Source organism: Bicyclus anynana, chromosome 26 (assembly GCF_947172395.1).
Source record: "Bicyclus anynana chromosome 26, ilBicAnyn1.1, whole genome shotgun sequence".
NCBI classification, from domain to species: domain Eukaryota; kingdom Metazoa; phylum Arthropoda; class Insecta; order Lepidoptera; family Nymphalidae; genus Bicyclus; species Bicyclus anynana.
In genome coordinates, this window is record NC_069108.1 from 9,318,433 (window position 1) to 9,345,330 (window position 26,898).

General features: G+C 36.4%; 1 protein-coding gene across 1 annotated transcript in view; it reads right to left on the minus strand.

The window, feature by feature from the left end:
• Positions 1–26,032, minus strand: part of LOC112053811 (uncharacterized) — a 74,544-nt gene extending 48,512 nt beyond the window's left edge. The window contains exons 1-3 of the mRNA XM_052889507.1: positions 25,401–26,032; positions 9,809–9,950; positions 8,348–8,457 (exon numbers count right to left, since the gene is read on the minus strand). Coding sequence (XP_052745467.1) covers positions 8,348–8,457; positions 9,809–9,950; positions 25,401–25,421 — 273 coding nt within the window. The 5' untranslated portion in view covers positions 25,422–26,032. The remainder of the gene's footprint in view (positions 1–8,347; positions 8,458–9,808; positions 9,951–25,400) is intronic.
• Between the last annotated feature and the right edge of the window lie 866 nt (positions 26,033–26,898).

Sequence of the window (26,898 nt, forward strand, 5' to 3'; positions counted from 1 at the left end):
AGTGGAAATCAAAATACGCCAAGTGGTATATTAGTAGTAGTATATTTCATTGTTAAAATGACACTACACACACATCACACTAATATTTAAACGCGAAAATTTGTATGGACGAATGTTTAGGTACGATTTAATTAGAAATTAGATTATACTGAATTCACACTTGGGCGACTTTTTATCCTGGAAAATGTTGTTCGCGAGATTTGTGAAAACCTTAAATTCAGGCGGGCGAAGTCGCGGTCCTCATTCAGTATATTATAAATGCAAAAATGCATTGGTTTGTTACGATTTTCAAAAATCATTTTATTTTACCATAAAAAATAATGCACAGTGTAAGTACGTTATTATCTCAGTATCTAAAAAAAGTACTCAAATTTAATCTAGCTGTAGCAGAATCGTTTTTTTTAATTTTGTTTTTTTTGTTTTTAATTCTGTAAAGTTATGATTTTTAACTTGCATCACTTGTCACACGTAGTACAATACTATAATATATTAAAATAAATAAAATAATTAGTAATAAATCGTCTCCACGCGTGCCTGTGTCCTAAGGTCGGAGCGCATCGCAGCAAATGTATTGTGTACTCTAACTAAAAAGTCTTGACCTGTATAACATCACTTTCTTTTGTAATTATAATTTCATTTCATTTTCAATTACAAAATTAGACATAAAGTTTTCTACAGTGTGACATTTTACATTACTAAAAACTTGATACATTTGATTTTTTTTTTTAAATTAATCTACTACTACTTATGAAATCTACGTTTAGATTTGATTTGTACTTAAATGACTTACTAATAAATAAATGCATTAAGGACAATAAACACATCGACATCTAACCCCAAGCGTAGATATATCAAGAGTTTGAAATTGTGTCTGTCAAACTGCTATTAAATTATTAAAACCTTCCTTATTAATAAATATACTAAATAAATTTAATTAACGAAAACCCCATCCATGTTAGACTATGAAAATTAGACGGACAAAACCTCCTTTTTCAGTTAAAAACTACCGAACTGTATCTATTGTTTTTGAGAAACAAGCCGTAAACATATACGCAGGTCAGTTTTACCAAAATCACGGGTTATCATTTTGCACACTGGAATTTTTACACACGTGCTGAAAAACCTCATTAATTGATCGGATATATTTTTTGTAATATCAAAAGGGGATTTTTGTGCACTGGTATTTTTCATCAAAAATCGGACTTGCGCGATAGTAGTTGTGTACAATTGCACTATATTTAATCTTAATGTCATCATCATGTCACAATCTGTTACAAAGTTTACAGCCGCGTGTGTACAACCATGTATGTAGATATGACGTCATGTAATGCGATCTATTATCGTCATTAACTAGCTGTAGTTCCCGGTTACACTTGCACATCCAACTCTTGCTGGGATAACCAAATATACTATACTATAATCTATCTCTATGCAAAGTTTCATCTAGATCAGTTCAGCCATTTATCGGGACTGAGGAACGAAGACCCATATTACCTAGTAATTCAACTTTAAATACTAAATAAAATCACAAAAAACACTAAATAAAATCACAAAAAAATACTTTTGTAAGTTTCAATGTTTGTTTGTTGCAAACGTGCAAGTGAAAGACTTATTTGATAATACAAAATTGAAGATAATCTTGACAGTACTGAAAAAAACAATAATTTATCAAAATCCGTTTATATTTCACGGATTATCTTCAAATTAATTATATTTATGTACACAAATTAATAAAATTTGAGTGTCTATTGTACATATATTCAATTTAAGGAAATAACAGCATTTATTAAGTGCATAATTATGCGGTAGCTAACTACTACTAGTAACCATTTTTTATACCAAGTATATGTCTGATTATTCCATTCATGTCTGAAATGGATCGATATTAACGAACTTTTACTAGTTTATCTTTACATTCCGTAGACATGGGCCACTAAAAGATTTATTAAAAAAATAAAAAAAAGATTTTCGAAAACAGCTATTTATTTTATCCATACTCGATATTATAAATGCGAAAGTCGGTTGCTTTTTTTACGGTTGAACCAGAATATGTACATAAGCATATTCTGGTTATAGAAGCAGAAAATGGGCTCCATTTTATTTTGGAAAAATCTGTGGTTTCGGAATCGGAATTTGTGAAAACGACATTTCAGACGGACATCGTTGCGGGCGTCCGCTAGTCTATACATGATTACATTATGTACTCGATCAGCCTTAATAATCGTAATTGTTTTTACATAACAAACAATTTACATACGTACAATAAACAACTTAAATCTCAAACAAACAATGACATGATAGCTATAAGAGATTTATTTCGTCATACGTATTACGAATATAAACATTATTTATGACATTATGTTTTGTAATATAGCCCGCAGTTCTTATGTCATTATTCTTATACTTGTAATTATAATTGGATGAACAAATAGTCCACTTGATGGTAAGTGTGAAACCATCGCAAGCAGGCATGCTAGGAACGTTCTACCAAGTGCCCTCTGTGTTCAAACTGAGGCGATGTTAAGCCTCCTGTGCTTTAAATGGCCGGCATCATTCAGACCTGTGAATAATGCTGGTTTGCGGAAATAAACATAGCGGTAGTGCGTACCTGGTAAGCTTTGTAAAAAGACCTCCATTAATGCTAAATTTGAAACCAATCATCGAAATCGGCTTAGTAGTTTAGCCACTACAATGGAACATACTTAAACACAAACTACCAGACTGGCCGTTAATGTCTTTGTTTAACTTAAAATAGATCCTGTAGATAGAATATATTTTAATTTAAACAAAGTAATACACTATTGTAATTTAAAAGTAATAAAAATAATTCATCGCAAGTAAAGCTGTACCTACAACCTAGTTCACTTACTAGATACTAAAATAAGATAAAATTCAAGTAAAAATATTACAGCAAGTAATAATAATATCTCGTTACTAATTAGCATTCTACACGTAAGTATGAAACAGCGCTGGTGATAAATCACCGGGATAAGTGAATATGATAGGTCAAGGTGCGTTGTAACACTAGTGTTTAGCTCCCGGCTTTGTCTGCGCGTATCATACATAAATAGTTTAAGGCTCTGTGTACAAACAAATTGATTCGAATGAAAATCGTTTCCTGTAAAATCTAAATCATATAATTTGGAATCAAATCCATTCTATACTATAGATGAGAAAGTCCGTCTATCTTTTTACTTTTTCACAGCGTTTCCACTAGACTGATTTGGATGAATATTGGTAAAGAGATAAATTGAACCTTGGAGCAGAACTTAGGCTTACTTCCCGTAAATATACCTAAATAGAAGGGGACAATATAAACAAGAGTTGAAAGTGTGTAACAACTTCTTTACTTTTCAAGTAATACTCATTTTGTAAAATGTTGTGTGCATACTTTGAATTAAATATAAATTGTAATGTGATTCGAAAATTAAATTTCTTGCCCTTAAAAAATTATCGCCTTTATCTTGACTGAAAATCAAGTTACGTTTTTGAAATAGATTTATAGACGATTTTAAATATAAATATTTCAATAATTTCAAGTTTTATTCACGGTTATTGTTACCTATATAGTTAAATTGTGATGGGGTTGAAAAAGGGATGAAATCGAAGTCTGATTGATTTTATAGCGGAGTAAGTCGCGGGCGTCCATTAGTATTTCTAATATAATAAAAATACTAAAAAATAATTACTTTTTTTTTCCCCAACCAAAAACAAAAAATGTCCGCAAGTATCAAAATGTCACGGGCGCACTACACAATCCCATAACGTACTACACAATTACTTGACGCGCCGCGTATTCGATATTCAACTTCGCTCCGTTTTAATAAGGCTCAATTTGGCGTGAGTGCCACGGAATGGTATTAGCGTTTGGTGCAAGTGCGGAATAAGTACCATTCGGATAATTATTATTATTTTATTTATAATTATTTATTTTTATTATTTAGCCCTTGACCGCGTTCTCACCTGAAGTTAAGCGATAATCTATACTAATATTATAAAGCTGAAGAGTTTGTCTGTTTGAACGCGCTAATCTCAGGAACTACTGCTAGCCTATTTACTATTTTGGTTTTTATTATCAACCCATCAAAATAAAAAACAAATCAATTGACAATATGTCATCCACATACTATGATACAAATTACAAATGTCATCTGGTACTTACGGTGTATATCATATAGTATGTAGATGACACTTTGTTGTCCACTTCAATAAGTTGATAATAAAGACGAAAATAATGAATTAGGCCACTGGTCCGATTTAAAAAATTCTTTCATTGTTAGATAGCCCATTTATAGAGAAAAGCTGTAGGCTATTTATTATCCCCGTATTCCTACGGGAACGGGAACCGCGCGGGTGAAACCGCGCGGCGTTTGCTAGTGCAGTATAAGATGGAAACGGGCTTACCTGGACGTAGTAAAAGTTTATTCAGTTCTGCGATTTTTGAATAATACAATTTTACGTGAATGTTATTATTAATGTTACGATGAACCCTATTACTAGAGACATAGGGTTCATAATTACTTGTCCATGTCGGGTTGTTTACCATTTGAGTTGTTTACGATACTTAGTTATTGTTCTCTATCGAATTTCGTGGAATGAACAACACGCATGTGGGCGTTCCTAGAGTCTGGATCATTCTTACGGGTTTAAATACACGACAGATTAAGACGCTCGGGGCAGTTGACTTTCTGAGCGAAGCGAAATAACATCAAGTGTTACAAGCGATACAAGTGAACAATAGTGAACTAAACTACGATTTTAGACTACGAATCGCCTACGTTTGGAATTGTGTATTGATACTCGGATAAAAGCAATGATAATTTTTTACTATAGAACGATTAAATTACCGCAAAAAGCGATCCGAATAATAGGCTACAACATTGAGAGTACAGATGCATAATTTTATCCTTTATTACATTATACATATATTGATGTATATTAGTTTTTACACTTCCTGAACACACAACTCGACATTGTACACGATATTTAGGTTTTATTTGTTTAAATAACGGTCGTTGTTGACGACAACTAACATTGAGTTGTGTATAAGTTTCCTCTTTTGAGCGCCTATTTTCCATGCGCTAGTAACACATCTAACAGTATTTAACATCATTGGACTAAGGAGTGGAATATAGTTTCATACGAGTCACCAGCTGTTTCATTCCAAATCTTCGTACCCTAGTTCGTAAATATTAATTTTAATAAAAATGTGCTAAAGAGTCAACCGCCATCGCTTGTACCATGGACCACGCCACCGCCGTAATTTCATCCATGAAATAGTTGGCGTTACCAAATAGGGATTAGAGTGGGACGCCGCTACGCGACAGAGCGGGACGGCGCGCTACGTACAAAACGGACGTATTTTTGAGCTTTTCACAACGTTTCTAGTTTTTATTTAAATTATTATTATTTATTGCTATTCATTTGGATTTATTGTATCTGACGTAATATCGGACTCACTGTCGGTGTGAACTTTTTTTTAACCAACCATAAAAAAGTAGGTGGTGTATTCGATCCGTATGTATGATTTTTTTTTCTAACGCATTAATTTATTTCTGAGTAATCTGTACCTAATCTTATATTCCATACAATAGAATGACGAATAAAATATATAAATTAAACGTATGAATTTTGTCAAAACTTCATACCTACGTTTAATTTTTTCACACTAATATTATAAATAGGAAAGATTTGTATTTTCGTATGTTACGATTAAATTCAAAATCTACTGGACCGATTCGAACAATAGGCCAGTTGACATTTTTTTTTAAATGATCTTAAATTGTTCAATAACTTTTTAATGGATTGAAAAAAAAATTCAGACATGAATATTTTAATTTTTAAATATTTTTTTGACAATGCGAGCCAAAACACCTGTCGGCCATGACAGTCTATATTTCAACTGTTTCATGACGTCACTATAACAAATCCCTTACAAACGGAGCGTTTGACAAAAATATTAGTTGACAATTAGTCTGGCAAATTCGTTGATGACACTTCCATGATGTGCGGGCGACGGGGGGATAGACTGCGCGGGCGTGAAATATTGCGTGCGGGGAAGTGAGGTGCATGAACGACGTAACGATGTTACGAACGAAGTTTCCAAGCTATAGTACCTACCTACATCAAGTAACATTGTGACGTCACAAAACGTACGACAGCATTTTTGACGTTTGGAAAATTTGCCCCTGCAGGGCTAGCACGGGCAAGGGAGAAATTTATCCACGGGGAGAGGATAAAACGTTTATCCCCCACACTCGTTTTATCCACTCACCGCGCATGGGCACGCCGGTGGATATAATATCCCCGGTGGATAAACGGAGGGAAAGACTTGTCAACCCATTTGTATATATCTTATAAATTGGCATTAGGTATATTAATAGTCCGAAATAAACGTAAATTTGATAATATTTGGTTATTTTGTGCATATTATTTATCTGTTTTCTGTTGGCATTGTTTTGTTTGGTGATTGTTTTTTGCGGTGGTTTGTAGTAGGTATCTATAGTATCTATCATACTAGCGGACCCGGTCAAGCTTCGTTGTGACATAAGTGCACTTATTCTCTATCCCTACTCTACCCTTCTTTACCTCTACCCCTACCCTACCCCTGCCCTACCCCTACCCTACCCCTGCCCTACCCCTGCCCTACCCTACCCCTACCCTACCCCTACCCCACCCCTACCTTACCCCTACCCTACCCCCCCCATACCCCCTCCCCCTACCACCTACCTCCCCCCAACCCACCCCTACACAACCCCTCCCCCTACCCCCCCTACCTCCCCCCCTACCCCACCCCTACCCCACCCCTACACAACCCCTACCCCCTACCCCCCCACCCCTACCCCCCCTACCCCCCTACCCCACCCTACCCTACCCCTACCCTACCCCACCCCTACACAACCCCTACCCCACCCCTACCCCACCCCTACCCCACCCTACCCTACCCCTACCCTACCCCTACCCTACCCCATATTGCGAAGCAATTGTTAAAGACCAAAACATGCGAGACATAATTGTTTTTTTAAGTAAAGTTTTATCCCCACATCAACTTCACAGGGATAAATTTATCGCGTTTAAATGTCAAAAGTCCCAAAGTATATCATTTTATCCACTCCATATGCCATAGTCGAGGAAAAGATCTCCACGCGTAATGTCAATCGGGGATTAATTTGTCTTTCCCTTGTGGCCATGCTATGACGGGTGGATTTATATCCTTAGTCAGTGGATATAATGGGTGGATAAAAATTTTATCCCTTGCCCATGCTAGCCCGGCTGTAAGAACCTTATGCACGTCGGTGGGTATAACGTAAGCGGGCAGTGGCGTGCCCAAGGTTGTTAATCAGGGTATGCACTTCTAAGAACGGAGATGGTCCATTTCAGGTCCACTCTTGTACCCCGTATCATTAAAATTTTAAAAATACAAGGATCTTATCAAAATTTATTAAAGTGAATAAATGTAACTAAAAAATAAGAAATAAATAAAATTAAAACCCAAGTTTTTGAGTTGTATCAAGATGGCGCCCATAGAGCAACTATGACATGACAATTGACAGCAAACGTCAAATCGACTACTGCATTGAATACGTCATCAATCCGCCATTATTACCCGTATTAGTGTTGCATTTCGAAAGAATTAAAGTAAATTCGTAGATTTGTATAATCAAAAATAGTTAAAAAAAATATTTTCTTTTATTTCCGCCAGGGTACAATGACTGGACTTAGGCTCCATACAATTTTGGACCATCTCCTTTAACCAAACTGGAAAAATGTGCATTGGCTAAGTCTTAACAAAACATTTGCTAGGGTGTGCGGTTTTATGCACTAATTTAATGTTACGCTGGTTATTAATATATGTGATGAATGGACTGTATTTATTTGTAGTTTTGTATGTATGTATGTATGCTGATTTCTGCCAAAACCAAACAAGTAACTTGTGATCCACACCAACCTTGCATAACTCGCCCCCAATGGCAGCACGGCAACACCAAGGAGAGCCTGCGACTTGGAGTAGGTCTTTTTTGAGGAGGTAGGCACACACAAACACACAGATTGTTCTTGCAAGAAACACGGTGCGAATTTGTTTCTTAGGCACGGCCGAATGAAAGAAACACGCGTACAGGTACGACATGCACACAGCACGGCTGGATGATGCAATATGTGGCAAGGTAGTCCAAGATGGCGTCTTCCAGAGGTGACGCTGCTCAGTTGTCAAACCGACATCTGACATTGATTGACGATTGACACAATTCTGATGTGGTTTTTCTCAAACTACCTGCATGGTAATGGCAAGATCGAACATAGGGTATGCAGTGGTTTAATGCATGTATGAAGTGCTTGGGTCACTGACCTCTCCGTGCAACCCCCTGCCGTCGGGGGTGTTCTCTGGGAGGAAGTACAGCCGCAGGGAGACCAGCGTCTGGTCCGACACGCGGTCCGTCCACAGCAGCTGCAGCTCGCCTGCAACCAGCAACGTTGGTCATATTCATCATCATCACATCAGCAGATGGACGTCCACTGCAGGACATAGGCCTTTTGTAGGCACTTCCAAACATCGCGGTACTGAGCCACAGCCGAAGCCTCTCACCAGCCAGACCTGGACCAATCTGCCTAGCCGGGGATCGAACCCAGAACCTCCGTCTTGTAAATCCACCGCGCATACCACTGCGCCACCCTACCGTTAAGAACGTATCGCCAAGCGATTTAGCCTTCCGGTACGATGTCGTGTAGAAACCGAAAGGGGCGTAGATTTTCATCCTCCTCCTAACCTGTTAGCCCGCTTCCATCTTAGACTGCATCATCACTTACCATCAGGTGAGATTGTAGTCAAGGGCTAACTTGTAAAGATTAAAAAAAAAAATCGTATTACGCAACGGCTGCCGGCAAATGGCTCCGTTTTTGCGCTCCTACCTCCCAAACTAGACGTTGCGAAGTATCTATCGGTTGATATTCATTCTACCTCAGTGGTACCTACTCTGGGATAGTCTCAGACCGATTATTGTATAGGACATGACTCGCTAGACGTTACTTTTCTGTCAAAGTATATGATCAACGATCTAATCATCATCATCATATCAGCTGATGGACGTCCACTGCAGGCCTTTTGTAGGCACTTCCAAACATCACGATACTGAGCCGCCTGCATCCAGCGAATGTCTGCGACTCGCTTGATGTCGTCAGTCCACCTAGTGGGGGGTCGACCAACACTGCGCTTACTAGTGCGGGGTCAGGTATAGGATTTTTTTATTCCTTACAAATTAGCCCTTGACTACAATCTCACCTGATGGGAAGTGATGATGCAGTATAAAATGGAAGTTAACTTGTTAGGAGGAGGATGAAAATCCACACCCCTTTCGGTTTCTACACGACATCGTATCTATCATCGGAATACTAAGTCGCTTGGCGGTACGTCTTTGTCGGTAGGGTGGTTAGCCACAGCCGAAGCCTCCCACCAGCCAGACCTAGACCAAATAAGAAAACTTCAATCGGCCAAGCTAAGATTGAACCCAGGACCTCCGTCTTGTAAATCCACCACGCATACCACTGCGCCACCGTCAAAAGCTGTCCCCTTGTCAGCAAAAATAAGTAGGTAAAGCTTTCGGAAACCGAAAGAGGTGTGGATTTTTATCCTCTTCCTATCAAGTTAGCCCGCTTCAATCTTAGATCATCGCTTACCATCAGATAGCAGTCAAGGGTTAACTTGTAAAGAATAAAAAAATAACTACTTGAAAAGCCCCAGAGGCAACAGGCAGGTGACGTCAGTATCGGAGTTTATCGGTAACTTGTTAGCTTAAGTTAAGAGGGCACTCACCGATGGAGACCAGCTCGGAGTCCTGCCAGATCCTCACGAAGAAGAAGTCGCCGATGGCGTAGATGCGCTCGGCGGGCGCCGTCAGCCGGATGGCCTTGTAGAAGGTGTACTGGCCGTGCTGCCCGCACGGCGCGCCCACCAGCTGGGGACAAACGCACGCTCAATACGTGTGTACTTTGTGGACTACCCGCGTTGTGGAGTTTACACGTCGGGCACCAAAGTGGCGAGTCAGTCGTGTGGCAGACAGCGGTAGCGACAGACGTCTACCGGTTTACATAATAGGGTAGTTAATCTATACTAATATTATAAAGCTGAACAGTTTGTTTGTTTGAACGCGCTAATCTCAGGAAATACTGATCCGATTTGAAAAGTTCTTTTAGTGTTAGATAGCCCATTAATCAAGGAAGGCTATAGACTATATATTATCCCTATATTCCTACGGGAACGGGAACCACGCGGGAGAAACTATGTGTGACATGTCGAGTAGCAGGGACAGCGATTGTACCATTTTTTTGTGGTAGAGGAAACAATTCGAGTAGGTCCCAGGACTTGGGTGTAGGTTTAAAAGGGTTTCCCAAAGTGGGGTACGCGAACCCCTAGGGGTCGCCATTCGACGGCAGGGGATTCGTGACAAAATTTAGATGGCTTTATAACCGATACTGAGTCTATACTAAGGTTTAAATTGTCCAAAATTACTCCTAACATTGAATCCATCAAATAAAAACCTTATTTTCTTCAACAGTCAAATTTATTTTTTTCTTTGGCTTTTGGGTTTCATTTGTTAGTAAGGGGTTCGCTGTCACTTGGAAATTTTAACAGGGGTTCATGGAGCCAAAAGTTTGAGAAACTCTGGTTTAAGGGATCCCTTCTGACTTACTAACACTCACCTTCCCTGCCCGACATGTTCTCCATACCCACACTAAACAATTAATGATAAGCAATAGTTACATCACACAACGTTATTGCACAAAATCACTAACGCGACTGGCAGCGAGACGGTGTCTACGCTGCCTCACAAACAACTGAGCTCAAGTCATCAAATACCCTCTTATTTAAACCAACACTAATACCTCCAATCAACAATAACATAAATAATCAATGTTAATATAATCATTAATTTATTATGTTAATATACATATATATGTAATCGAGTAACTTTTAACAATACGAAGATGGGGAATCAGTAGTAATAGAGAATTAAGCCCTTCAGAGGATCACTTTTGACAAAATAACATATTGACAACCGATAGCGCTACACCGGAAAAATCGTTGTCTCTTTCGACGAAATTTCCGGCTATACCGCTATTGGTAGACAATGTCTTTTATTTTTACAAGATTTATGTCTAGTTAGGCCTAGGCTACAACTGACAATTTCTCTAAAGAACGTAAAGCATACTTCCGGGCTCGAATCAAGAAGCTTACGATCCGCAGTCGCAGTCTAACCACTGGGCCATAGAGGTCATTGCAGGCAAAATCTAAATATGGGGGACAATAAAATGCAAGCTATAAGTTAGTAGTAAACCGACGAGCACGCGAACGTTTCTGACCGCGCCGGATGCGGCCATTTTGTCGCGTACCGACAGCAAATAAGTGTTCACGTAACACACAAACATACAAACACACAACCAGTATTATGATACAATCAATCTATATATATAAAAGAAAGTTGTGTTAGTTACTCCACTTATAACTCAAGAACTTTTTTCCGCGGAAAAGCATAGTCACAATCAAACAAACGAACAAATCTTTCCTCTTTATAATGTTAGTGTAGATAATTTGTGAATTAAACAGTAGTGAACCATAATAACAATGAAAGGGGTGAATAACACCAAAGTTGCCGTGGGTAGATGCGACAATCTCAGCCGGATATGGCCTTTCTACTGCAGCGTCGGCAAAACAAGACAAAGAACATGGTCCATTTCAGGCCAGCTGGCCTATTCACTAACTAAGACATATATCGATGAACATAATATGAAAGCCAACTAGCTATTATTAATAGGTAGTTCTTAAGTCACTTGATTTCGTATTCATTGTTTATTTAATGCTAACTGATCATAATTTAGATTATAGCTAAAAATGTCATCCAATGCCTACTGACAATCCTTCGTGGATATCATACAGTAGGTAGATGACATTTCTCAGTTGAATATTTTACTAGGTTGTTACTTAATAAAGATCAATAGTTAATAGCGATGATGGCAGTTTTTAAAATTGTATATAAATTAAGAGTACGCTAATAGTAAAGCAATTTTGTAAAAGTAACAGGGTATCTGCGATCATTACTTTCGGAGCTACAGAGATTTAAAGGGTCAGATTTGCGGCGCTGCCGCGGATCCCTGAAAAACGCCCCATACAAAATGGTACGATTTAGTGACGTCGTTGGCTCGCTGATCGTTAGGTTTGTATGGGCGTTCAAACAAAATTACTAATATCTTTGTTATTTGTGCGTTAATGTTTATAGTTCATTTATTGAAAAATGTTACATTTAATGTAAGGAAGCTAAAACTATAATGAATTTTCATCAAATTACGATAAAAATAATTTATATAATTATCCAGACAATCTTTGCTTTTTATGTATAAATTAGTTAGCATTGATCTTATTTACCCGAATGTATCATCAAAATCAATATATTCAAACCTAGTCATCATCCCCATTACCATTAAAACTTCTCCCGTTCCTATAAGCATACGGAGACAAAATATAGCCCACCTTACTCGCTGGTAAGAATGCTTTCTATTGGTTACATAACTCTTTAAATCTGTCAAGTTACTTAAATATATTACGGAGCCTAATCATTCCATGCAAACAAACAAATAAACGAAAATCTTTCTACTTTATAATATTTATTTAAGTACTTAGGTATCTGCTAATTAATATTTCACGTCAAATATATTTTTGCGGACGGTACTGCTAGCGCGAGTGCCGAATCAATAAGTATAAAATTGAAACAGCCCCGAGGCGGATCGTTAGGGTCGCCGCATATCTGCGACTTTTTACCCGACTTGCAAACGCTCAAAACGACGGCCTCCGTGGCGCAGTGGTATGCGCGGTGGATTTACAATTTTGAACGGAGGTCCTGGGTTCGATTGGGCAGATAAAGATTTTCTTAATTGGTCCAGGTCTTCCGGTACGACTTGTTAGGAGAAAGATGAAAATCCACTCTCCTTTCGGTTTCTACACGACATCGTACCGGAACGCTAAATCGCTTGGCAGTACGTCTTTGCCGGTAAGGTGGTAACTAGCCACGGCCGAAGCCTCCTAAGCCAAAAATTGGTAAAATATGAAGCTATAAATATGACATCAAACCGAAATGGAAACGTCATTGTGCGTTCATTCATAGACGCTACACATGCATGAATTGTGAATGTGGTGACGTCACAGACACAAAATATACTAATATTATAAAGCTGAAGAGTTTGTTTGTTTGTTTGCTTGAACGCGCTAATCTCAGGAACTACTGGTCCGATTTGGAAAATTCTTTCAGTGTTAGATAGCCCATTTATCGAGGAATGTTATATTTTATATATAAGGTAATAATATATTTTATCCCCGTATTCCTACGGGAACGGGAACCACACGGCGTCTCCTAGTATATATGTGCAAAACCGCAGCGTCACGCCAGATGTACTCCGGCCCTAATGGTGTCCTTTACTCCGCCAATTTAAGTGATGGCAGTCTTTATAAAAACCCCGGCGCTTGAGATTTATATAAATTAGCTCGCGGACTTGTATTTAACTAGAAGCCGCTTAAAATCAGAGGAGTGCACAATGTTTTAACTAGGGTAAGCGCTATCATCATTATCAGCGTATTCAACGGCCCACTATAGGGGCTCCACTATACTTATTGAAGGTGAATATGAGACCCACCATGCTATTCCAATGTGGGTTAATGGGCTACAAATTGGAAAATTCTTTAAAAAACACAGGTTTTTTGAACCCTCATAATAAGCAGAGCGTTTTTGCGAATTTGCAGTCACTTAACTGCCTAAAATAAATAAAAAAAAAGAAAAAGGTATTTGATTAGGAAGAAGCTAGTCGTACGACTAGCCGTACGAATTAAAATAAACTAATTCGTACGGCGTACGTGTAAATAGTAACTTCCGTTTGACTACCTTTGAATACAATGACTTTTATGAGACTTTTGCGAAAATTAACATATATAATATTTCAATTTCATAATATTCCAACTACTTTTGATGCAAAAACGAAAAATGTTCAATTTCAATTTATTTATTTGCAAATCATACAGTTACATTAGCTGCTAGTGATGTTGTGTTGTTTGTAATAACTAATTAAGTAAGGTTCTATTAAAAACAATCAAAAAAAAATCTTAAATTATGTAACGTCGATAAAAAAAAAAAAAAACATACATACAGCCGAACGTAGAACCTCCTCCTTTTTGGAAGTCGGTTAAAATCATAGAGAAGTACGATGAGACTTAAAAACTGCCTGTATCAATTACCTCCGAAATACAAATAGGCACCGAAGCTACTAGACCGATTTTGAAAAATCTTTCACCACTAGAAAGCTACATCTTCACCGAGTAACATAAACTATATATAATACCCCTATGTATACAGTAACGGGAGCTATGGGGTCGAAACCGGGGGCGTGCTACTATTGAATATCATCATAATTTGACGGCCTCCGTAGCGCAGTGGTATGCGCGGTGGATTTATTGACGGAGGTCTTAGGTTCGATCCCCGGCTGGGCCGATTGAGGTTTTCTTAATTGGTCCAGGTCTAGCTGGTGGGAGGCTTCGGCCGTGGCTAGTTACCACCCTACCGACAAAGACGTACCGCCAAGCGATTTAGCGTTCCGGTACGATGTCGTGTAGAAACCGATAGGAGCGTGGATTTTCATCCTCCTCCTAACAAGTTAGCCCGCTTCCATCTTAGATTACATCATCACTTACCATCAGGTGAGATTGTAGTCAAGGGCTAACTTGTAAAGAATAAAAAAAAAAAATCATCAAAATAGGTTTGACAGTTTAGGTGTGAAAAACAGACAAGTGAATTCGTATTAGTATGGATTATATTGTGCCACCATATTATTTCTCGACAATCAATATAAACTCTTAAACAAATATAAATAAAGTTCATTTTGGATGTTGAGTTCGAAGGGTTTACAACTATCTCTCTCTTTCACACTGTGTTCAGTATCTGCGCTCTCTTTCATCCTAACCAAGGGATAGCGAACGTGATAAAAAATTAGGGTTACCAAAAAAACAAAAAATAAATTACATACTTATTGTCAATTTATTTTATTGTGTTAATCAAATTAAATTAATTAAATTAAAGTTGACAGTTTTGATAAGTTAAGTAAGTATGTTATTAAGTATGAATGTCATTTAAACGGGTACATACCACGATAAAACGACGAGATTTTTATTGTTGATATTTCGACCCAGTTGCATGGACCGTGGTCACGACGGGACTGAAGTTGCGAGATGAGAAGTGAAGTCAGCTGTTAGGGGCAGAATCGATCTACCCTCTTTCTTGTTCTTTTTGTACCCGTTTAAATAACATTCATAATGAACAACCACGAAATAAGTTTAAAATCATTATGTTATTAAGTAGTCAATCTGCTACCGGTTCGGAAGAGAGTTCTACTTTTAATCACACTAATATAATAAAGACGAAAATGTATGTGTGTAAGTATGTTTGTCCTCCTTTGCGCAGCAGCTACTGAAGCGATTTGGCTAAATTTTGGAAAGGAAATACATTTTACTCTGGATTAACACATAGGCTACTTTTCGTCCCGGAAAAATCGCCAATTCCCGCGGGATTTGTGAAAAATTCAATTCCACGCGGACGAAGTCGCGGGCGCTACTAATAGTATAGATATAAAAATCACTCCAGTTTTTCAAATTATTGTTCATGGATGCATTTCATAATGTACTGTTTCAGTTTAGTTTCAACAGTATTTCGTAAGCAAGTGGCAACCCTGAAATCTGTGAAACGCGAGACGTCCGTACATAGTAATGGCAAGACAGCTGTTGCCAAAGTTTGTAAACATTTGCTTTACATCAAATACATTACTGATTTTTAATAGTACTACTACCGGAGGACCAAGCTTCACTTTGACGAATGTGCATTCTTCCCTTTCCCTATCCCTACCCCTACCCCTACCCTAAGGTAACAAATACTCTGCATACCAATGTTTAGCTTTCTACCTTAATAAGTTTGACGGCCTCTATGGCGCAGTGGTATGCGCGGTGGATTTACAAATCGGAAGTCCGGGGTTCGATCCCCGGCTGGGCCGTTTGAGATTTTATTAATTGGTCCAAGTCTGGCTGGTGGGAGGCTTTAGCCGTGGCTATTTAGCACCCTACCGGCAAAGACGTACCGCCAAGCGATTTAGCGTTCCGGTACGATGTCGTGTAGAAACCTGTAGTCAAGGGCTAACTTGTAAAGAATAAAAAATTAAAACAAGTTTGGAATGCTCCATACAAACTTCCACCCCCCCATTTTAGGGAAATGGGGATTAGAAAGAGACAAAAAGTAGAGCCTAATTCACTCTACATCCTTTCAACTATCTATACCTAAAAAAATCACATCAATTTGTCGCTCCGTTTTGATAAACGGACAAACAAACAGACAGACACACACACTTTCACATTTGTAATATTAGTATGGATTAAGATATGTACTATTAAGATATAACTGTGGGCCTAATAAGAAGGCTATGCTAGGAGTATCTCTGCGTGATCGAATCAGGCATGAGGAGAGGAGGTCCAGTTTTTTCAGAGTCTATTCAATGCGAACAAACAAACAAACTATCAAATCTTTCATCATTATAATATCAGTATAGACAAATAAAAATTTTTAGTATTAGTTTGAAAAAAACAAAAAAAAAAGAACTTTAAAAATTGGTTAGTAAATGAGGAAGACATGAGGTAGTTAACAAACTTAAAAAAAGACCAGGACCCCCGCTACCATATGTGCAAAGTGTGCAAAGCATCCTAATGCCATCCTTTAGAGGCGCCACAACCAAGGGCCCAAAGAAGGTTGCAAAAAAAATAACCAATACATATTATAAAATGTCGAACAAACTTTCGAACAAAAAAAGGAATTTTTAAAATTGATTAAGAAACCTCCTCATTTTTTTGAAGTCGGTTAAAAAAAAGAATTCACAATGCCTTAAGGAGCGCCAAAATCATTATTCGCACACAGGCGTCAGTAGCCCTTACGGGGGCCCTGAAAAAGACATACGTGTCACATTGTGAACCTCCTTTTTAAAATCGGTTTAAAATGCATGTTTCCTGTGAGATTTGTGAAAATCTGAATTTGACACGCGAGCGAAGTCGCGTGCGTCCTCTAGTTGTACATACTTAATAAATAAATTAATAATTAGTTCGGACATCCGCGGGTAAAACCCAGCGCTGATTCAATGCTAACGTGCTTAGGGGCTGTTATCAACTACACTATCAGGGCTCGTATCAATCGTGATAAGTGATAACAGAACAACGCGAGCCATATATGGTGTTGGCAGATCGTTAAAGGCCTGCCTTTGGATTTAATACTAGCCAACGCCGCATGGTTTCGCCCGCGTGGTTTCTGTGTCTGTGAGAATGTGGGGAAAGTGATTTTCTAGTGGTAAAAGAATTTTTCAATGGGGATGATGACTAGGTTTGAATATATTGATTTTTATGATACATTCGGGTAAATAAGGTCAAGTTTAACTAAATTATACAAAAAAAGCAAAGATTGTCTGGATATTTGCAAAATAAATAAGATTATAAAATATCAAAATCTATTAAATTTTTTTATCGTAATTTGATGAAAATTCATACAGTTTTAGCTTCCTTACATTAAATGTGACATTTTTCAATAAATGAACTATAAACATAAACGCACAAATAACAAAGATATTAGTAATTTTGTTTGAACGCCCATACAAATCTAACGGCCAGCGAGCCAACGACGTCACTAAAACCATTTTGTATGGAGCGTTTTTCAGGGATCCGCGGCAGCGCCGCAAATCTGACTCTTTAAACCCCTGTAGCTCCGAAAGTAATAATCGCAGATATCCTGTTACTTTTAGAAAATTGCATACTCTTGATTTATATACAATTTAAAAAACAGTCATCATCCCTATTGGTTAAGTAGTTACATCCAGTCTTTACCTCTTTACAATATCAGTATTAGTACTACTACGTACGACTACGTACGTTCCACCCCGAAACCGGAGTACGTAGGGCGTATTTTGTCGGACCTGGGTGACGTTATCGCATGGGTTCGTCGGCTTTATACTTTATATATTTAAATGAATTAACATTTCTTGTGTTTCTATAAATATTTCATTCCTCACATTAACATTACATAGAATATCTATATATATTGCCTAGTAGGTAGTACATATATTTTTAGTGACTATTGAAATTTTTATACGTAAGTACTCTTGTGTTTTAGACAAATTTTGTTAAATGTATTTTCTTAGCATAAAAATACTTAATAGCATAGAATACAGTAATAAAGTATTAAGAAGCTAGGTCGCAAAGTTTGGGAGCCGCTGGCACACATAAAGTATAGAGCCAGCCAAGGTTTAACGACACACGTATTATATTATTGCCAGGGCCGCTGTGGCGCAGCGGTTGTAACTGACTCTTGGTACGGGTGGTACGGGTTCGATTTATATCACACAACTATAATGTGCACGCTTCTTACTGACATAATAGGGTAGTTGACTCATATCAAATTTAATATAAACAATATATTTTTATATTTTCTTTTATTTTATCTTTATAACAGGTTAGGTAATTTAATTTAGTAAATATTATTGTTTTATTAAATGAAACAATATTAATTTCGTGTAGTACATGGAATAAGGATCCGAAATATATCGATTTAATTAATAAAAGAGAGCCGTGATATCCCAGTGGATATGACCTCTGCCTCCGATTCCGGAGGGTGTGGGTTCGAATCCGGTCCGGGGCTCCTCCAACTTATCAGTTGTGTGCATTTTAAGAAATTGAATATCACGTGTCTCTAAACGGTCAAGGGAAAAACATCGTGAGGAAACCTGCATACCAGAGAATTTTCTCAATTCTCTGCGTGTGTGAAGTCTGCCAATCCACATTGGACCAGCGTGGTGAACTTTTGGCCTAGCACTTTTCATTCTGAGAGGAGTCGCGAGCTCAGCAGTGAGCCGAATATGGGTTGATAATGATAAATAACAAAAGTTAAAGATGTATTAAAAAAATCATTTATTTTTCAAATTTTCCAAACGTCAAAAAATGCTGTCGTCCATTTTGTGACGTCACAATGTTACTTGATAATATACTAAACGTCAAACAAATTATTAACTATTATTTTTGTCAAACGCTCCGTTTTGAAAATTGCGAGAATAGATAAATGGATAATATCTGATATCATTACAATGGGACTTATCATTGTGGGTTTTTATACGTAGGTAAATGGATTGTTACGTTTTTCCTTTAATCTTCACAAGTTAGCCTTTGACCACAATCTCACCTCATGGTAAGTAATGATGCAATCTAAGTTGGAAAGCGGGCTAACTTGTTAGGAGGAGGATGAAAATCTACACCCCTTGTGGTTTCTACACATAGTTCCGGAACGCTATATCGCTTGGCGGTACCGTCTGTGTCGGTAGCCACGGTCGAAGATTCCCACCAGTCAGATCTGGACCGATTAAAAAAACCTCAATCGGTCCAGCCGGAGATCGAACCTAGAACCCCCAAACGTCAAACGTTATATTATCAGCCTATTTTAAAGGGCCCAGTAGGCCTTACATGCGCGCTACGACATATTATCTCGTTAAGACAAATCGACGAATAGCGGCCGAACCGGAAACATTTAATTTAATTTATTAATTCAAAAAGAACACTGAGTTTAGTAAAAAATAAATCATCATCATTATCAACTCATAATCGGCTCACTGCTGACCTCGAGTCTTCTCTCAGAATAAGAGCGGTTAGGGGCTTAGGCCAATAGTGCACCACGCTGGCCCAATGCGGATTGGCAGACTTCACACACGCAGAGAATTAAGAAATTCTCTGGTATGCAGGTTTCCTCACGATGTTTTCCTTCACCGTTTGAGACACGTGATATTTAATTTCTTAAACGGCATATAACTGACAAGTTAGAGGTGCATGCCCCGGACAGGATTCGAACCCACACCCTCCGGAATCGGAGGCAGAGGTCACGGTCAACTGAGCTATCACGGAACAAAACAAAATAGATAAAGCTTTACGTAAGTATTCGTCCTAATAATATCTAGATGACGTAGCATACACAATAGGGATGCACAACAATAAACAAGGTAATATCGATAAAACTAATTGATTTCAAATTGAACTTCAATTTAAAAAGCAATGAATTAAAATAAAATTAACATCAATTACAATTATAAATGATATTCAATTGATATCTATTGTCTAAAGGAATAATAAATATAGTATAATAAAAGAGAATTTGAATTAAATAACTAATAAAATAACCAATTTGTCTAACAAATTGGTCCATGCTTCAGGTGACCCAAGAGCTGGCGCTTATTTGGCTCAAAGGTTAAGCCTTGCTATCCAGAGGGGTAGTGTATTAGGTACCTTGCCTCTGGGTGAACAATTAGATGGTGTGTATTTGTTATAATTATTTTATTTATTATAAATTTAAATTTAATTTACTGTGCAATTCTTAGTTTTATTTTATATATTTTATTCGTCATTCGTGTCGTATTGAGTGTTAATGTATATAAATAAAATTAATATATCTTAAAAAAAAAACTAATAAAATTAAGTACATAATATCGCTCTAATTATGATAAGGGCGAAAAGTTGTGTATGTTTGTCACTCCCACGCCACAACTATTGAAAATATATGTCTGGAAATTAAAAATTAGATATTATATTATGCGGTATTGTCCATATATATAGTTTTCGCGGGATTTGTGAAAAACAGAGTTAACCGCGAACGGAGTTGCGTACGCCCGCTATTGTAAACGCGAATGTGAGTTTATTTATTTGTTTGTTACACTTTCAGGGCTAAACTACTAAACAGATTTAAAAGTTCCTTCACCAAAATAAAGCTATATTATCAGCAAATAACACAGGCTATGTTTAATACACAGGTGAATACTATACTATTGTACATTATAAGACAAAATGTAAATAAATGCAATGTCGCGGGTGATGTGTCTAGTGTCACACATAATGCACATCCGAAGCGGCAAATTATAAAACAATTGATGTCATTTACCACCTTATGTGTACACAGTTGCAATAAAGTCAAAGTTGTTATTATTATCACAGTTATGGGAAGGTTAAACAAAATTGACGACAATTGCAGCTCAAGTTACCTGTTTAATATTTAAATAATAATAAAGAATGAATGTTAAGCCACAAAAAAATAAAATTGACAATTTTGAAAAGCCCCCCGAAGGTTATGAAATTATTAATTACACTTTCGATCAACTCATCAATATTCTCTTTCAGTGCGCTTTAATTTGTATATCCCACTCGAGTTGGTATATTTGCCGACATTCGGTCATTCTTCCCCACGGATTCTTCTCGGATTTCGAGAGGTCATGGGTTTGATCTTCGCCTGTAAAACAATTGTCATACAAAGTTACAGTATTAGGGGTAGTCCTAGTCTATACGACCAATTGGAGGGGAAGTGAAATATTGCGCTACTACTTTCTACTTCTACTACTACTTCGTACTTCTTTTACTAATACTAAATAATCTATACTTAAATTACAAAGAGGTAAAGTTTGTTGTGTTGTAGGGGGTAATCTCTAAATCTACAGAATCAATTTTAAAAATTCTTTAACCACTAGGAAGTTACGTTATTTTTGAGTATCGTGGGCTATATTTTATCTCGTATACTCACGGGTAAAGCCGCGGGGCGTCGTTTGCATATAAATTTTAATAAATAATATTAAAATTTATATGTAACCAACGCCCCGGGGGTTTACCCGTAAGTAAACCTTACCTTACACACAACATTTATGTTCCTTTGAAAAATATAATCAACGTAGAAAACCGCGGACACACACATACGGGTCGGGTATATTTGGGTCAAATACAGAACCTCTCCTTTAAAGTCGTTTAAAATAGTACCTAGTTCTTCTAGTACTACTGACAATGCAATAAAAAAGGCGTTAAGTGTGTGAGACAATAACGCATCACCATTTACAGATGGCGTCAACGTATCAGTGTCATTGACCCCATTCGTCGCCAAGTGAACAAACACTAACTCGAATATTAGTTAATTATGAGAAAAACAATTTTCTCTCTTAATGAAAATTAATTTTACAATTAATTTTCCAATGTGTGTACATTTTATAATTGTAAATCGTGAAAAAAATCTAGTTTAGCTAAGCGAAACAATAAAAAAAGTTAACTTTAATATTAAACTGCAAAATAAATAGTTAATGTACAAGCTGTTCATATCATAAATAAATATATTAAATAGGTAACCGTTATTTGAAATAAAAAGTGTCATTGTATTATTATTTAATAAACAGGCTAAACACTGAAAATATTTAATAAATAAATACTTAAATGTAAATATTTTGTCAACAAAACGTTTAAAAGTTATATGTTTAAAATTTTTGAAGCTGTTAAGCCTTTACCTTTGAAAAATAGAAAGAGAGAAAAAAATGTGTTTATATTTTTTAACTTATATAAAGATAAATAAAGACGCTTATTTTTTACAAAATAGCTAAGCTCGTGTACCGCCTGTTTAACGTTCACACGCAAGCTGTAGCAAAGATTTACAAATGGAAATAAGTAAGGGTTTAAAGTTAAAACATAAATAAGATAAAACAAATAAACAATTCCAATTAAGCAGTAAACAATTGTTTTTACGAGGAAAAATGTTTTCCACTCCGCGTCAAGGGGACGGGCGGGCAGCGGTCGACAATGAATTTTTACGGCCTCACATACATTTAAATTGTAAAGCAGCTGCGAGAAGCACGGCTAGTCTCGTGAAAGCGTTTCCTTATTTCAAAATACTAGACCAGTTGGTCTTAATAGCACAAAGTTAACTATAACTTCACTTTCAATCGTTAATATATATTTGTTGTAAATGAATTCACTACCATAACTTGAGATAAATACTGATTTCATTCACGTATTTCATAAATATAAATATAAAATAAAATAAAATAATAATGATAATTTAAAAGTTTTGGCATAGCCAAGGTAACTATTGATGAATTTTATAATGACAAAGATAATTATAATTTGTAAATGATAATAATTAATTGATATGTATCATAAGGCTGGCTTGATTTTGTAAAATCTGGCTTCTAAACCGTTTATGGAGACAATCAAATATATCCTTATAGGAGATATCCTTTCTCTTCAATAGCCGTGTAGCTCGACGTGAATCTGCTAACTCGAATCGGCAGCCAAAAAACGTAATTTGACAGGACTTTAAAGGAATACAAAACTTATAAAAAAGGTCCTTTACATTCTTTGACTTGGGCTGCATTGTTTGTTTGTTTATTTATCGCGAATGAGATGGTTTCTTTACCCCCCAACGTAAAAAAGAGAAGTGTTGTAAGTTTGACGTGTGTGTTTGAGGCATCGTAGCTTCGAATGAAACAATTACGATGCATGTTTTTTGTTCAAAAGCTGACGTGTCGAGACAGTTTTCAGCTAATACAATTAAAATCCGTTATGCTTATCATATTCATACATAATTATACATAAATAATTTCTGACATAAATTGTGTTAAAAACTACTATTACGAATTATTTTCATTACGATCGTATGCTTTAGATTTTGCAACTTTACTGTACAATTAACCCAAAATTAACTTTCAAAGTTTGTAATAAATAGAATATTAAAAAAATATAACACGAATGTAGTCGCTCGCATCCACTAGAAAACGTAAATAAATAACACACTTAGTCCACTTTTGACAGTGCGCGTCAGTTTTTGACAGTGACAGTAGTAACAATTGGGCTATAAATTGCAGTAAGCGGCCATAAACAGCTAGAGCGAGGCGTGAGGCGCTGTTTATAAATAGCCGGTCTAATTTAGTCTTAATGTACTCGGTAAGGCCGCTTTTACACTCCTCGTGTGGTATTTTTAACACTGCAGACATCGATATTATCTGGCACAACACTAAATCATTATATTGTATACTAGTTGACACCCGCGACTTTGTCCGCGTGAATTTGCACAAATCATGCGGGCGCGATGTATACGGGTAGATTTAGTATTACGTAGTGGTATTGAGATTTGAACAAGAAAAAAAATAACGAAATTGACATACTACAAGTCATGGTGATAACAATAAAATACCTGACTGAGTTTGTAGTGAGCCTTAAATGGACGCGTTAAGGTGTAGGTACTTATATGTTTTCTGTACTCCCAGCTTTAATATTAAAATTACTTTGACTCTGACTACTATTAATTGATACTTTTACTATTCAAGTCAAAGTATTAATTATAATAATATAATAATTAATTTTCTTCTTAATATTAACTAATGCACGTACCTACTCAACATTATTCCCTAGGAAAAACACACAACCGATCTTCTTGTAACTTACAACAACTTTCTATTAGAAAACAAATCAGATCAATAATTTGAGAAAAATGCGAAAATACAAACATACATAAAATGCCATACATTTAAAAACTCACGTATAAATTCAACGAAATATTGACATATTAGGCATGAGATCTATTGTCTCACATTAAAGAGTTCCGGTCTTAAAAGATCATTATCATAATGCGCCCGCCCACTTGCATTAGAGCAGTGTAGCGGGTGTAAGCGCTAAATATTCTGTTGACGAGAAAAAGGATTTGTTTCCTGAAGGGGTTCTAATAAACATTGGTTAAAGTTAAAAAATTAAAAAAAAGATTAATCGTAAGTTTTGTCAAAATCGATTTTGTCATAATTATTAAAAAAAATTTTTTTTTAATAATTATGAACAATTCGTAATAGTAGTTTTTGAGAATATTAAAAAACAAATAAGCCATCCAAATTCAGTTATCTATTTCTAAGAACATCGTGAAAACGAAAATACACACATATACACACGTAAGTACCTACACACATTACATACCATACAGATCAATAGAGAAGATCCTTATTTATTTTTGATAAAAAAATAAATTACACTTTTTTGGGCTTTTTGCATCCTGAAATTCATTTTAGTTTTTATGGGCACTGCACATTCTTCTTAACCACTATTTAAAATTGATGAATAAAAACAACATCGATATATCGATGATAATTTATATCGGCGCGTCACTATAATTTGCTGTTATGGCGGACAGAGGTAGGGCTAGAGTTACTAATGACAATACTTTTTTTTAAATTGGCGTTCCAATTTTGAATTATTTACACGTTTGTTAACGAAATACTAAGAATTTAAATAATAATAAGAATTTAAATAATAAGTAGGCATATAGATTATGTAAATGATTTCCTATTATTGGAGTCTCCGAGAACAATGGATGACGTCATTATAAAAAAAATCACATTAGCTCAGTACTTCAAGACGATCATTTCGCAATCAATTTGACAATTTAATCAATTTGCCAAACTTTCCAACTAATTTTTGTGTTAATTACACTTCTAAATTAATTAGAAATTACAAATCTTACCTTATAAGATGGTTTATCCATTGTAAAATCCAAAATAATGCACAATACGACACTAATTACACATCACGTTGGTGAAATTTTACATTTTGTATGCATCTTTTGTAATTTAACCAAACATTGTACACATATCTGGCACTATTTTTACACAAACACTATCGTAGGCAGGTATTTTTAAATTTTACGCACTAAAAACACTTTTTATCTACCTACGTAGGTACCTATCTCACTATAAAATATTTTTTTTGTTATTTTTGTTTATTTAGTCACAAATTTAAGTTGCGATAAGAATTATTTATATTTATTTTTATTTCGAACACATTTTATTCTATTATTCACATATTTTAATAACAATTGTCCTACATTTTCATTTAATTAAACACAATAACAATAAAAATTAATTAACCGTTACAATTATTGGAACACGTACTCTCGTATCTATGGATATGGCATAACTTTTTAATTGCTAAGATAACAGGCAAAGGTTCATCAACATAATGCCTAATGCCAATAATAAACAATAAAACAAAACGAATATGGCGTAACTGGTGAGGTTTGACAAAAATAAGTAAAGTGCGGTGCGCGGGGCGGAGGGGGGGGCACACGGCGCGTCACACAACCATCGCGTCGGACCGCCGGCCCGTATCTGTGTGTATAGTATATCTCACCCTCTCACACTTGCGAACTAGTTTAGGGCTGTGATTATAATTTTAGATTACTTATTTTTGTTTTTTTTCTTTAATTATTATCCAAATCAGATGAAAAAATGCCACACTATGTAGCGGAAAAACAATTTTCTTTTACTAGCACACTAAGCAGTGCAATTAATAAGTCACTGTGGCGCTCGGAGACATATAAGTCAGGCTATATAAAACTATTTTATTAGAAAACAAAACCCCCTTAACCACATATTTAGGGATCAACAAAATAACACTTAACAACGGACCATTGCAAATATACAATAAAAAGTACAACTGACCACAACTTAAAGTTATCAACCCATATTCGGCTCACTGCTAAGCTCGAGTCTCCTCTCAGAATGAGAGAGGTTAGGCCAATAGACCACCACGCTGGTCCACCTGCCACCTGCCATCCGCAGGTCCGATGCGGATTGGCAGAATTCACACACGCAGAGAATTAAGAAAAATTTTTCGACGACGTTTTTCCCTCACTGTTTTGAGACACGTGATATTTAATTTCTTAAAATGCACACAACTGAAAAGTTGGAGGTGCATGCCCCGGACCGGATTCGTACCCACACCCTCCGGAATCGGAGGCAGAGGTCATATCCACTGGGCTATCACGGCACGGCACGGCTCTTTATATTAATATTAACTAGTAAGATAACCGGTCTTTGAATGATCGTCGATGTACATAAGACGATCGTTTACAAACATTCACTCTTATCTTACATTCTATAACATTCATTTATTCCTTCATAGAACAAAGTTAAATAGTAAATGATTGTAAAAACAATAACGACATAACTAAATACATATAA